General features: G+C 44.6%; 1 protein-coding gene across 3 annotated transcripts in view; it reads right to left on the bottom strand.

The window, feature by feature from the left end:
* Window positions 1-11,007: 11,007 nt before the first annotated feature.
* mgat4a.S (alpha-1,3-mannosyl-glycoprotein 4-beta-N-acetylglucosaminyltransferase A S homeolog) overlaps window positions 11,008-15,298 on the bottom strand; it is a 51,935-nt gene continuing 47,644 nt past the window's right edge. For all 3 annotated transcript variants that reach the window (XM_018249799.2, XM_018249801.2, XM_018249800.2), the window contains 4 exons: window positions 13,525-13,603; window positions 13,254-13,320; window positions 12,527-12,639; window positions 11,008-12,438 (listed from right to left, as the gene is read on the bottom strand). In XM_018249799.2, the coding sequence (XP_018105288.1) occupies window positions 12,409-12,438; window positions 12,527-12,639; window positions 13,254-13,320; window positions 13,525-13,603 (289 nt within the window). In that variant the 3' untranslated portion in view covers window positions 11,008-12,408. The remainder of the gene's footprint in view (window positions 12,439-12,526; window positions 12,640-13,253; window positions 13,321-13,524; window positions 13,604-15,298) is intronic.

Here is a 15,298-nt window from a genome sequence, read left to right as displayed (position 1 = left end):
GAACGTTTATTGTGTGCTATTTTGCAAAGGTGTTATTTAAACCAAACAGGTAACCAGAAGTGCCCAATCCACTTATAAAAGAGAGGCATTTATACTGTATGTGACCCATCAAGAAGTGTTCTAGCATTTGCTCATTGAATTTGTGCTGATGTTTTAAGCACATCAACTTTCCCCATACACAAACTTCTTGCACCACAGCCACTTCCCATACTCCCCATCCAGCACTATAAAAACAAATACTTATGCAGCTGATTGTAGCAGACATACCAAGCATCTGACTTCTTAGCAAACAAATAGGAGGCAAGAATACGCGTCTGGGTCTCAAGTCACAATTTAAGCCTGCTACGAAGCAGGGTTAGTGTGCACACGGCTCCTTCAGTATAAGTTGGTGTGTACCTTCTTCTCGCAGCGTGTTCCCGGCTCCAGCAATATGCAGGGTCGGACTGGGGGGCTCGGGGCCCACCGGGACTGCTGTCCAGGGGCCCCCCCCTACTAAGACACGTCGGCTCAGCAACAGCGCGGCTCGGCGCGTAAGCGGCGTTGCGCAGCGCCAGAAAAAAAATTTGTTCGACACTGGCGATATGTGACGCCAGGGAAGCAATCCGTCATGAACTGTCTCTGCCCCGATGTTTTACAGTTTAAAGGACAAGGAAAGTCTAATATAATAAGGCTAGAAATGCTGTATTTTGTATACTAAACATAAGCATGAACTTACTGCACCACAAGCCTAATCAAACAAATGATTTATGCTTTCAAAGTTGGCCACAGGGGGCTGTCATCTTGTAACTTTGTTAAATATCTTTGCCTGACCCTGACTCTGCACATGCTCAGTGTGGTCTGGGCTGCTTAGGGATCATCATATACAAAGCTGCTTGAGTTCTGCATGACTGGGAAGTAAGGCGGGGCTCCCCCTGCTGTTCATAAGTATGATTGTTTCCCTGCTCAGCAGTTAGGGACCGTCTGACAATTCCTATCCACAGCAGTAAATGAAGGGAGAATTTCACTGCATACAGTCAGGTTTCTTATAAAAATGGTACACATTTTTTAACTAAAGTATATTGGAGATACGTTTCTTTTTCATTAAAGAAAGTAAAAATGGGATTTTATTTTTTTTTCTTTCCTTGTCCTTTAAAGCATCTTCTATGATGAGGAAGATGTTTAAAATCTAGCAGCCTGATGTTAAAAATCGTTTGAACTAGAACACTGCACAACCCTTCCCATTACAAGCACTATCTCCGTGCCGTCAGAAGGAACACAGAATTTTTTTTTGCGTGGGGGTCAGGCAGGTTTGCCTTAATGAAAATCCGCATATGAACCTTTGTATTTTTGTGATGGCCAAAAACAGAAAATGAAAGCCTTTATTCTTTCCTGGTAATCCTCTGGTACTATTTCATTTAACAGTATCATGCCCCTGATGATGCTCACGATACAGTCTGCCATCTTTCTTATTTGCACAGCACATGCTCCGTCTCCATCCACTAATTACATTTGCCAATATAATAAATGCATGGCATTTCAAAGGGGATAATATGGCAAACTTATGTTTTAAAGGAAAATTATACCCCCAAAATTAACACTTAAGCAACTATTTATTATTTCCCAATGGCACATACTGCTAAAAAAGGAGATTTTTAGTATAACTTACCGTTAAATCTCTTTCTCTCTAGGCATCGGGGGACACAGGAACCACGGGGTTAAGCTCCTCCTCCAGGAGGCAGGACACTGATAGCAAAGCTGAAACTCCTCCTTCTCCCTCTTCTATATACCGCCTGCTTAACTCCCCTAAATCAGTTAGATAGCAAGCAGATAACAAGAAACTATATACACGCAACAAAAGTCAAGGCCACGGGAGAACCTTTCCCATGTCTGGCCAACAAACGACCTGTTTCAGGGTGGGCGTTCCTGTGTCCCCCGATGCCTAGAGAGAAAGAGATTTAACGATAAGTTATACTAAAAATCTCCTTTCTCTTACGGCTTGGGGGACACAGGAACCATGGGGACTTACCAAAGCAGTCCCATTAACTGATAATTCAGGGAGGGAAGAACAGAAACCAACTGCCTGCTTCAGTCTGAACAAACTACTGATTGCAGGACTCTTCTGCCAAAACCCGCTTCAGCAGATGAAAAGGTATCAAAACGATAAAATTTAGTGAAAGTGTGTACTGAGGACCATGTGGCAGCCTTGCACAGCTGATCAGCGGAGGCCTCATTCCTCCAAGCCCAGGAAGTGCTTAGGGCCCTAGTCGAATGAGCTCTGACCCCCTCCGGGGGGCTCTTGCGGGCCGCTATGTAAGCCTGCCGAATAGTCTCTTTGATCCACCTTGAAATGGTGGCCTTCGATGCCGCTGTCCCTACCCGAGGACCTGAGGGAATTACAAACAAAGATTCGGACTTCCTGAACGAAGCTGTTCTCTTCACATATGTAGATAACGCCCTGACAACGTCCAGGGAATGTAGACGAACCTCCTTTTCGTTCCTTGGATTCGGACAAAAGGATGGAACCGCAATAGGCTGGTTGACGTGAAATGCAGACACCACCTTAGGTAAGAAGGATGGTACCGTTCGCAAAACGACCTTGTCGGAATGAAAAACCATGTATTGTGGATCTATGGAGAGAGCACTCAACTCAGAGACCCTCCTGGCCGATGAGATGGCCACCAGAAAAATGACCTTCCAGGTCAACACCGGGAGCTCAATCGACCCTAGAGGTTCAAACGGAGGATCTTGGAGGGCTCTCAAAACTAGGTTGAGATCCCATGTCGGAACCGATCGTCTGAAAGGAGGCAATACATGGGCAGCCCCCTGGAGGAAGACACGTATGTCGTCCTTTAGTGCCAATCTCTCTCCTGAAAGAGCACTGATAATGCGGAAATCTGCACCCTGAGGGAAGCCAACTTTAGACCGCCCTCGAGACCCCTCTGTAAGAATAGCAAGACTCGAGAAATATCGAGCTGGTCAAAGGGAACTCCCCTGGTCTCACACCAGGATGCGTAGGCATTCCACACCCGGTAATATGCCTTGGCCGAAGACGGCTTCCTAGCCCTGATCATTGTATCGATCACCGTATCTGCAAAGCCCTTTCCTCTCAGGATAGCGGTCTCAACAGCCACGCCGTCAAGGATAGTAGTCCTGGGTTGTGATGTAATATGGGCCCTTGACGCAGTATGTCGGGACGTCTTGGTAGGTGGAACCAGTCTCCCGATGACATTGATATTAGGTCCGTGAACCAGGCTCTCCGAGGCCAGAATGGGGCCACGACGATGAGATGCAAACTTTCTTGTTGAAAATGTCTTAGAACTCGAGGAAGCATTGGAATTGGAGGGAAAATGTATGCGAGTTTGAACCGCCATGGTAGGGTCATCATGTCGACTCCTGCTGCCTGCGGGTCTCTGCTTCTGGCGAAAAATCTTGGAGTCTTCCTGTTGTGTCGAGACGCCATCAGATCGACCTCTGGTTGACCCCACCTGCTGACTACCATGTCGAACACCTCCGCCAGGAGCTCCCACTCTCCTGGGTCCAGCCGATGCCTGCTTAGGTAGTCCGCCTCCCAGTTCTGGATGCCTGGAATGTGCACTGCGGAAATCTCTGGTATCCGTTCCTCCGCCCAGGATAGAATCTGAACTGTCTCTGACCAGGCTGCGGCGCTGCGTGTTCCCCCTTGGTGATTTATGTATGCGACTGCGGTCGCGTTGTCTGTCTGTACTCTTACTGAAAGACCCGTCAGGGGTACCTCCCAATGACGCAGTGCCAGATATATTGCTCGTAGCTCCAGAACGTTTATGGGTAGCTTGGACTCCGCGGGAGACCAACTTCCTTGGGCCGATCTCTGATCGAATCTACTGGGTCTATCCACCACCGTAGAGACTGCAAAGTCACCTGATCCAACCTGATCCTCTGATTCATAGAGGACCTCCGCCAGTTCCGCAGAATGCACAGTTGCAGAGGTCGCAGGTGAAACTGCGCAAATGGTACTGCCTCCATGGTTGACACCATGAATCCCAGTACCTGCATGGCAAAACGCACCGACGTTGTTTTGATCTGGATAAGCTGCCGAGCAAGCAATTGCATCCTCTCCTGCTTCTCCTGTGGCAGAACTACTCTCTGGGCACGTGTGTTCAGAATAAGTCCCAGGAACTGCATTACCTGGGATGGAATTAGGAAGGATTTCTTCCGGTTGATCAACCACCCGAATTGCTCTAATGTCCTGATGGTGATTGCCAGATGCTTCTGAGCCTGTTCCAGGGATGCCGCCTTTACCAGGATGTCGTCCAGATATGGCGTGATGGAAATACCCTGAAGGCGTAGGACCGCCGACATTGCTGCCATGATCTTGGTGAACACCCGTGGAGCCGAAGAGAGTCCGAACGGGAGAGCCACAAATTGGTAATGCCGTTGGAGAAAAGCAAACCGTAGGAACTTGTGATGCCCTGGCCAGATGGGAACATGCAGGTAAGCGTCCTGGATATCCAGGGATGCCAGAAATTCGTCCCTGCTCAAGGATCTTATGACCGAGCGAATAGTTTCCATGCGGAATCAACGGTATCTGATGAACTTGTTTAAACCCTTTAGATCCTGAACTGGTCGAAAGGAGCCATTCTTCTTGGGCACCACAAATAAATTTGAGTAGAAACCCTGGAAGATCTGGTCCTCTGGGACTGGCACGATAACTCCGGCCTGAAGAAGTCCCGAAACCACTGTGAAAAAAGCCTCTCTCTTTGGGTCTCTCTGAGGAATCCTGGAAAGGAAGAATCGTTCTGGAGGACGAGATAGAAACTCTATCTTGTACCCCTCCGCTACAAGCTCGTGAACCCACGCATCTGACACCGAGTCGTGCCATACCTCCCGAACCAAAGCAATCGACCCCCCACTGCCTGATCTGGCACCGGAGGGCCTGTCCCGTCATTGCCAAGAGGACTTGTCAGGGGAGGGCTTTTGTTGGTTCTTCCGAGGCTGCCAGGCCTGATGGCTCTTATGTTGAAACCTGTTCTTGGATCGGAAGGAAGAGGTGGGTCGAGCTTCTCTAGATGATCTGGAGGTTTGGCCACGAAAAAACCTGCCGCGCCTCTGGCCGGTATGGATGCGGGATTTGTGTTGGGGCAGTAAAGTGCTCTTTCCCCCAGTGGCCTGAGAAATTATCTTCTCTAACTCGTCACCAAACAGACGTCTGCCCTTAAAGGCCATGGATGTTAGAGCCTTCTTAGAGCTGAGATCCGCCGTCCAGTGCTTCAGCCAGAGTGCTCTGCGCGCTGCTACTGCAGTGGCCGACGTTCTAGCGGATGCCTGCAATGAGTCCAGAAGAGCGTCTCCCAGGAATGCATTGGCGTCCACCATCTGATCAGCTAGGGAAGATAATTCTGCCCTGGGCAAATTATTCTTGAGGCCATCTAGGAGCTCCTGAGCCCAGTCCGCCATAGCCCTGCTGACCCACGCCACTGCAATGATAGGCCTAAAGGTGGAGCCTGCGGAAATAAAAATTGAACGTAAGAACCCCTCAAGGCGTTTGTCGGTGGAATCCTTAAAGGCTGCCGCATCTGGGACAGGAAGAGCTGTATTCTTGGAAAAGCGTGATACCGGAGCGTCTACTGCTGGAGGAACGCCCCATTTCTCTGTTAAATCCCTGGCAAAGGGATAAGAACGAGAAAACCTGCGTGAAGGTTGAAACTTCTTCTCTGGGCAGTCCCATTCCTGTTGGATAACCTCACCCAACTGATCGTGAAAAGGAAATTCAGCACTCTGTTTACGCTGTCGCTTAAACGGTCCCTTGGCTCCCGACCCCGCTCCAGATGGGTCCTCCAACTGAAGGGAGGTCTTGATTGCTCTGATAATTCCCTGAATATTATGTGGCACCTCCTTGTCAGGATCAGGAATACCCTCTGAAGATGCGGACGAAATCTCACCCTCGCTAAACTCAAGAGTCACCGATATCGTCTGCTGAATCCTCCGATGATACGGACAAAGGTACCCTTCTCTTGCTCGGGGCCTTCCTGTGCTTAGCCTGAGGTTGAACAGATAAGTGCGCAACAAACTTATCCAGAGACGATGACAGGTTTGCAATTCCCTGTAGGCTAGCCAGGGATTGGGACAGCTGTAGCGCCCAAGTAGGAGGATTGTCCCCCATAGAATAGGAATGGGAAGCTGAAGCCCCTGAAGAGCCCCCAGCAGGAGCATCACTCGCCAATTCTGAGACCTCCAGAGCTATGGAGGGATTAGAAGTCTCCCCTGATGCTGTGCAAACTGCACAGGTCGGGTCCCCTTGACCCTTGGGAAATTTGGCGCCGCATGAAGCGCAGGCAAGGTAAGTAATTGAGGCAGAGGACCTAGTCTTCCCTCCCCTGGGAAACATGGCCTCCCTGCAGCCTTAGGCCTCTGGAGCGTGTACTCCCGCACCTAACCTCCTCCCCCACCAACCGCACCTGCTAGACGACGGAGAAGAAGATGAAGCAGCAGCCACACGTGCCTGGATATTCCCGCACCTCGCCGTGGATAAGGCTCTCCGCGCGCCAACAGCGTTCCTGAAGAACCGTGCGCGCTAAACCACACGCCCGACCGTGACTGCAGAGCCGTGCTAAGACGCGAGGAGCCGGGAAGGAAATGACGTCGTCAGGCAAGCGCACAGGAACTGCCGCCTGCTCTGGGTCCTAATGCCCCCTCCTGACGGCGTACTCCTCCCCCCCTGCACGGGGCTGCTCACCGCTACCTCTCCCTCCCCCCAGTGCGTTGGTGAGAGGGCTGCAGGATAAGTGCGGTCCCTGAAGTGGCACTAGCGGTGTACTTACCGATATTCCAGGGACCCAGAGCTCCCCTCAGAAGCCTCTCAGACTGGCCAGTCAGGGTCCTGCCATGCTGGCAGGCCCTATGTGATGGATGGCCAGCTTGCAAGCAAGACTTACAGACCCCAGCCGAGGAATCCCGCGATGGGGGCTAACCTTGGAGAACAGGACTGTCCCTGACTCCAGTTTCACCCCGGGTGTCAATGCTATTCATTTACCGTAGAATCACTACCAGTAGGGCCTCCTAGAGGCCTAGTCCCTACCTCCTTGGAAGCAGGACACTGAAAAACTGATTTAGGGGAGTTAAGCAGGCGGTATATAGAAGAGGGAGAAGGAGGAGTTTCAGCTTTGCTATCAGTGTCCTGCCTCCTGGAGGAGGAGCTTAACCCCGTGGTTCCTGTGTCCCCCGAGCTGTAAGAGAAAAGTATATTATGAAAATGGTTTATTCACATGAAGCAGAGTTTCACATATGAGCTGTTTTATGCAATATCTTTTTGAGACCTTCATTGTTCGGGGGGGTATAGTTTTCCTTTAATAATGTATATTTGCAAGTTTAGATGGTGGTAAAAAACAGCTAATCTGCAATTGAAGTCGAAATTAAATAAAATGATCATTTATGGCAGATCATCATTCAACACCAAATTAACAAATGTTCTAAAGCTGGTTGATGCAAGCAAAAATGGAGTTATGTTAAAAGTTATATGTTCTGGCAGATTTAGTGATTTTAAATGGTACTGCAAAATCATAAATGTGGTGCCCAGAAAAAGACATTTACAGTGGTGTGAAAAACTATTTGCCCCCTTCCTGATTTCTTATTCTTTTGCATGTTTGTCACACTTAAATGTTTCTGCTCATCAAAAACCGTTAACTATTAGTCAAAGATAACATAATTGAACACAAAATGCAGTTTTTAAATGAAGGTTTACGTTATTAAGGGAGAAAAAAACTCCAAATCTACATGGGCCTGTGTGGAAAAGTGATTGCCCCCCTTGTTAAAAAATAACTTAACTGTGGTTTATCACACCTAAGTTCAATTTCTGTACTTACCCCCAGGCCTGATTACTGCCACACCTGTTTCAATCAAGAAATCACTTAAATAGGAGCTACCTGACACAGAGAAGTAGACCAAAAGAACCTCAAAAGCCAGACATCATGCCAAGAGCCAAAGAAATTCAGGAACAAATAAGAATAAAAGTAATTGAGATCTATCAGTCTGGTAAAGGTTATAAAGCCATTTCTAAAGCTTTGGGACTCCAGCGAACCACAGTGAGAGCCATTATCCACAAATGGCAAAAACATGGAACAGTGGTGAACCTTCCCAGGAGTGGCCGGCCGACCAAAATTACCCCAAGAGCGCAGAGACAACTCATCCGAGAGGCCACAAAAGACCCCAGGACAACATTTAAATAACTGCAGGCCTCACTTGCCTCAATTAAGGTCAGTGTTCACGACTCCACCATAAGAAAGAGACTGGGCAAAAACGGCCTGCATGGCAGATTTCCAAGGCGCAAACCACTTTTAAGCAAAAAGAACATTAAAGGCTCGTCTCAGTTTTGCTAAAAAACATCTCAATGATTGCCAAGACTTTTGGGAAAATACCTTGTGGACCGACGAACTTTTTGGAAGGTGCGCGTCCCATTACATCTGGCGTAAAAGTAACACAGCATTTCAGAAAAAGAACATCATACCAACAGTAAAATATGGTGGTGGTAGTGTGATGGTCTGGGGTTGTTTTGCTGCTTCAGGACCTGGAAGACTTGCTGTGATAGATGGAACCATGAATTCTACTGTCTACCAAAAAATCCTGAAGGAGAATGTCCGGCCATCTGTTCGTCAACTCAAGCTGAAGCGATCTTGGGTGCTCCAGCAGGACAATGAACCAAAACACACCAGCAAATCCACCTCTGAATGGCTGAAGAAAAACAAAATGAAGACTTTGGAGTGGCCTAGTCAAAGTCCTGACCTGAATCCTATTGAGATGTTGTGGCACGACCTTAAAAAGGCGGTTCATGCTAGAAAACCCTCAAATAAAGCTGAATTACAACAATTCTGCAAAGATGAGTGGGCCAAAATTCCTCCAGAGCGCTGTAAAAGACTCGTTGCAAGTTATCGCAAACGCTTGATTGCAGTTATTGCTGCTAAGGGTGGCCCAACCAGTTATTAGGTTCAGGGGGCAATTACTTTTTCACACAGGTTTGGATTTCTTTTCTCCCTAAATAATAAAAACCCTCATTAAAAACTGCATTTTGTGTTTACTTGTGTTATCTTTGACTAATAGTTAAATGTGTTTGATGATCAGAAACATTTTGTGTGACAAACATGCAAAAGAATAAGAAATCAGGAAGGGGGCAAATAGTAACCACTGTAAATGCCAAATCGTATAAAAGTTTGTTTTTCTTGAAACCCTAGTGAGGCCTTTATGTTCAATTATACTTTACTCCACCTTTTTAACACCCCTGCAACTACAATACGAAAAGGCAAAAATGCATTTTAATGTGAAACGGTTGCATTCCCTTGATGCACGATACACGTGGCAACATTTTGACTGAAAAGAGGTGTGCACATATAAATCATGTCCATGTGAAACCTTTCCCACAATCAGTCTGGCAGGAATTGGAGCAAGAATCTTGCCCTTATACAGTAAACACACATTATACAGTTTCTCCCATTAGCTGAGATACCATATTCACACTAGGATAATAGGGAGTTAAAAGGTTAATATAATGCTCTGAAAATCTTACACCTAGATAAGGGTAATTTTTCCAGGGCTTATTTCACATTGAAGCCTATGGCCCACCTAAATGTTACAGCCTGTAACAAATTAAATCCCACTTTTTTTTGCCCATAAGGCCTTACATCAACCGTAATACCTTTAGGACTACCTTTGCTGGCTATATTCCGCTAGCAGGACTATAATATAATGAAACTTAAATGGAGGTTGTAACTCACCACAAAAGGGTGCACCGCCCTGAGCCCTCAGCATGGGGAGCGGATAAACGGAAATACTTTGGAGCAGGCACTCAAATGAAAGCAGTCTTCCACCAGGTTGTTGAAACAAAGTAAGAGTTTGTGTCCACAGCCTTATGTGTTTCGTGTTAAATAGGCTCAAGCCTATGACTTAGGGGCAGATTCACTAACCAGCGAAAAGTCGCCAGCGACCGCTTCGCACCCATCGGTACACTTCGCCAGACGAAAATTCGCTCAGACAATGCTAATTCACTAAAATGCGGAGTTTCATCATGGACTCCGAACACTGTTCGCTAGCCTTACTTCACCAATGCGAGCAATTCAAAGCGAAGATTCGCTAGCCTTCATTTCTGCCTAGCGCAAATTAGCTAGAAGTCTTGCGCTCAGGTTAATTTGCATACGGTGGGGAAATTTAAAGTTGAATGGACGTCTTTATGTTGCAGCAAATACATTACATTTCCACTGTTAATTGAACATGTTCAGGGAACCTTGATAAAGACAATAGAGTTGTTATAAATGTCCTACACATGAGCCCACTGTATAATTAATGTTCCAAATGTATGGGGGAAACTGGTTAAGGACTTTTGCAGGCTATCACTCTGAAAAAAAGAAAAGACACCAGCGTTTTTTGAAATTTGATGCTTTTTTCCACTAAAGAATATGATGTAAATAACAGAAGAATGAGGAAGATCTATGCACTCCAGTGCACTTCACCTGGTCTGAGCTGGCATAGGCAAGTCTGGTGAAAGAGGGGACGTTCCGTAAAATCTGCATTTTAGTGAATTTGCAGAGTAACGTCCATTCGCCAGAGCGAATTGTTGCCTGGCGATAGAGTGCAAATGAGTGCTAGCGTCTATCTCTTTCGCTAGGGAATTGGTGCCTGCACCCGTTACTAAATTGTCTCCAGCGTTTGCCACTTCGCCCCCAGTAAATCGGCTCCTTAGTGTTTATAAAACAAACCGCGTAAGGCTGTGGACACAGTAGACTCTTACTTTGCTTCACCAACAAGGTGGAAGACTGCCTTCATTTCAGTGCCTGCTCCAAAGCACTTTCAATATATTCCGCTAGCAACCTACAATGCTTGCCCACCCCATCGCTCTCCTCAACTGCATCCAGTAAGCCTACCAACACCCCTATTCCCTTCCTAGCCATGCTGTTCATCATTTAGATCTTTTCTATTCAGCTTCCCAAAATGCCTGGCAACTATCCCACCATTATTGCAAAGCTGAAATATTAGAAATATAAGAAGCACAAGAACAAAGGCATTCAATCATTTATATAAAGTGTGTATTTATAAACAATGCCAGGTTTAGGCAATTTGAACGCATTGCAGAATATTTTAACAACAGAAGTAATAAACCAAAAACACAAATTAATTACGGATCTCCAATTTAAAGGAATGAGAAAATTTGGAAGCTACTTTTAACTTAACTGTAAGCACAAATTGTCAACTTTCCTAATATTTTATTGGCAAGATGAGTTTTTGGCATCAGAAGTGACCACTTGACTGACATTTTGAGTGGTTATGTCAATCGCTAGGCTCATGTCACACAAGGGACTTTTCTGAAGGCAGTTCATTGCAGAATAGAAACTTCCCTACAAAGCAAGATATTGATGATTTGCTCTGAGGCACGGAGAAAAAAAAAGTCTAAGCCTGGCACATAGGGCATTTCTCCAATGGAGTATTTCAGCTGCAAAGAGGCTCCATCTTTCAAAACTGCCCCTACCAACCCCCACTGCTAAAAGGATCATCTCTATATGCACTATGGGCAATTACCCACAAGGAACACCATTCATGCAGCGAGTAATTGCTCAGATGCCAGAGAAGACAACCTTTGAGATCCTGTTTGCAGTCACAGTCAAATCTTAGAATACAATATATTGCCGGCAATAACAGGATGGTCCAAGTACACAAAATGTTTGTTTTTCTCTACAATTGCTCTTTAGGGATAAGAACCCTTTGTTGAATTACTAGAGAAATTGAAAGGTTATCTGCAGAAAACTGGGAATGTGCAACTACAAAAACAATATAGTTGTCCACTTTGAATTGTTTTACTCGCAAAAAAGCATAAATGTTGTGGTATCAGTGCCTATACTTACATAGCAAGGAAAATAGGCAACCTTCAGCAATCAAATAACATGTTAAATATAATTAAAGAAACAGATATCAATCAAATATATTACTGAACATATCAATTTTCTAAGCCATAATAAATAATCTGTATAAGCTGGTTGTATCCATATATCTATATTAATATATTTAATATTTCCCTGATCATCTACAAAATTTGTATCATAATAATTTGTATCATAATAAAAGCAAAATAGAACTGGATAATTGATTCCTGCACAAAAAGCATTGGGGGGGGGGGTTCATGGAATGTATATGTACATATTTCAGGATATTCCTTTAAAAAAAAAAAAATCTGTATGTTGGCTTAAAAATGGTTTACGCCTAAGATATGGATGGTTTGTTGGGTAAACAAAATCACATTGTTTCCATTGGGTTTTCACAAGAGCAGGTGTAATCCTAGCTACAGTAGATCTCACAGAGGTAGAGTCCAAACAACAGGATGATATGGAGGTGCATGCAGAAGTCCCTAATAGGCAGTGATGATGACAGAACATTGGCTGCTTTTTGACAGTTCTGATATGATCTTTTTTTTGGGTATTAGTCTCCAGGATTCCTTTTAATATGGATCTAGAAAAGCAATAAGAAAATGAATGTGACAGATTCGTTAACTTCAATAAAAAAAGACAGGCTCTGTGGATAAAAGGGCAATACTAACCTCATTCAGAATGACCCAGACAGGAGAGTTCTGTAAAACTGAAAGCCGAAATGCAGAAATGGGGTTTAAATTTGAGTTCACTGGCCCCTCTGCTAAGCCGTCTTCAAATTTACCTTGGAATACAAAAACAGTGGTCAGCTTTCATAATAAACGTGATTTTATATGCATTCCCCACCTTTATTGCACCATCCTCACTTACTGGCAGATCAATTCTCGTCAAAGGGCTTTAAATTCGATTAATTTAATGGCAGCTTTAAGCACTGTACTAACTAGAAAGCACTTTATTCATATCTGCAGTGTTTGTGCAGTATTTACAAAAACGTGCCGTTTCTACTGCTGAGGTATAGAGCTGTGCTGCTAGTGCTAATGCTAGTACGCCAGTTCCTTAGTTTCTTCTGTATGTGAAAGACACGTCCTAACTATACTGCAGTGGAACAGTTCTTCAGTCAGGACCCTCTAATACAACATTAATTATAGTTCAATAAAAGCACTCAATAGTCCTAACTAAAGATCACCCTAAATGAACTGTGCTGGCCCCAGTTAAATAAATGATATATTTATCAGTTTATAAATAAATGTGACAGTGGGGAAGATGTGCAATGTAAATGTGCCTTAGTGCACCCTACACCACTCAGATATACAGTGTACTTGTCCCTCACCACCACATCTGATATGAATACAAATGTGAATTTGGAAGGTAGCAGTATAAGAAGGTGCAGAATTGTACCTATTCTAAAGAAGCCATCTGGCAAGCGTTTCTCTTTGGTGTCAGTCCTCAGCTCCACAATGTCTTTCTAGGACACAAAATGCAACATTATTATAATTAGCCCCATTTTTTTGCTCAACATGACCAAGACACATTTTTTACCATCTAGGAACAACATTAAGTATTGTTGATTGCTGCAAGGAGACTCCCATATACATCATGGTTGAGATAGGCACAGATATCATAAATGTGGAAAAACAGTCAATACGGCCAGCACATTATATCCACATACCCGATAAGGAAAGACCTCCACTGTTGTGTTCCATAACTGATCTCCTGGATGTTCAGGGTTCCCACTGCGAAAAAGATATCTAAAACCAAAATAAATACATATATATTAAATGTGGCATAGTTATACAGTGCCAACTTAAAGGGGTTGTTCACCTTCCAACACTTTTTTTTTTTCTGTTGTTTTCAGATTGTTCACCAGAAATAAAGTATGTTTTCAATTACTTTTATTTTTTACAGTTTTTTCAAAATTAAAGTTAAAAGTTGAATGGTTTTGTCTCTGGAGTCTGGCAGCTCAATAGTGATGCACGGGTCAGGTTTAACCCAACCCACACCTGCCCAATAACCGCCCTCCCTCCACCTGCAGCCGGCCGAGCCTGACTTTCTTTTATAGACCCGCCCCGCCGATGACTGCACAAAAGGGGTGGGGTGAGCAGGCGCATGGCTATAAAACCGGAAGTCAGAAGCAGTCAGTGCAAGGTGGCGGGCGGGGAGAGCAGGAAGAAGAGCTTGACACGGACCCGCCCGCAAATGGGGGTGTGAGGTCAGCCAGAACTAGGGATGCACCGAATCCACTATTTTGGATTCGGCACTAAAGATTCGGCCGTATACCAAATCCTAATTTGCATATGTAAATTAGGGGTGGGAAAGGGAAAACATGTTTTACTTCCTTGTTTTGTGACAAAAAGTCACGTGATTTCCCTCCCCGCCTTTAATTTGCATATGCAAATTAGGATTCGGATTCAGTTTGACCGGGCAGAAGGATTCGGCTGAATCCGAATCCTGCTGAAAAATGCCGAATCCTGAACTGAATCCTGGATTCGGTGCATCCCTAGCTAGAACCCAACCGACTACAGTTAAATAATTCAGGTGCAGATTCTGAACTGTTACAATTTGCTGATTACAATTAGTTGATACAATGAGTGGATACATTTCTTAACAGTATGTGTGGAATATTAGCAACTATTGTATCAAATTCTGCTCACAAATGTATCACCTAAATGTATCAATTTAGAACAGTTAATGTGTTGGCGACGCCCCCCCCCGAGCTGCTTTAGAAGGTGAAAAATTTAAATTTACACTTCAATATTGGAAAAACTATCACAAATAGAAAATAGAAAGTAATTGGAAAAAAAAAGTGAAAAGGTGTGAACAATATTTATGGCGCGAATTCACGCGTTTCGGCGCTGGCGACGATTAACACCAGTGTCAAAATTGTCGCTGGTGTCAAAATCTATTTGGCAACACAATTGGTATGCCAAATTGGGAAATGCAAGGCCAAGTCTTTTAGCAGTTGCCCAAGGAACCAGATCACAGGGTACAATTTTTTTTTTTTTTTAATTCTGGCAAAATCAATATGCCACAAAATCATACAAAAGGGAACTTGCAGTTTACTGCAGTCTACAGGTTGAGGTTTAAGATACATGAATACTGTATGGTTAAATGTATCAAAATTACATCTAGTGTGTGGCAGGAAAGTGTTAAAGAAGAACTAAACCCCTTTGCTTATAAAAACCTCTAACCCCTACCCTCCATAGTCCCCTCGCACCGGTGTTAGCAGTAAATGCCCCTAAGGCTGGAATTACCCATTGTTGGAGTCAGCTAATTTTTGTGTACTTCGACTAGTGAATAATTCAAATTCGATTCAAATTTGAAAAAATTGAAAACTTAGAATATTGAAATTTATACTGTCTCTTTAAAAATTCGACTACCAATCGCCATCTAAAACCTGCCAAATTGCTGTTTTAGCCTATGGGGGACCTCCTAGAACCTATTTG

This window comes from Xenopus laevis, chromosome 2S, assembly GCF_017654675.1.
Source record: "Xenopus laevis strain J_2021 chromosome 2S, Xenopus_laevis_v10.1, whole genome shotgun sequence".
Taxonomy (NCBI): Eukaryota; Metazoa; Chordata; class Amphibia; order Anura; family Pipidae; genus Xenopus; species Xenopus laevis.
The sequence above is the reverse complement of the archived record's forward strand: the minus strand, read 5'-3'. Positions and strand labels throughout refer to the sequence as shown.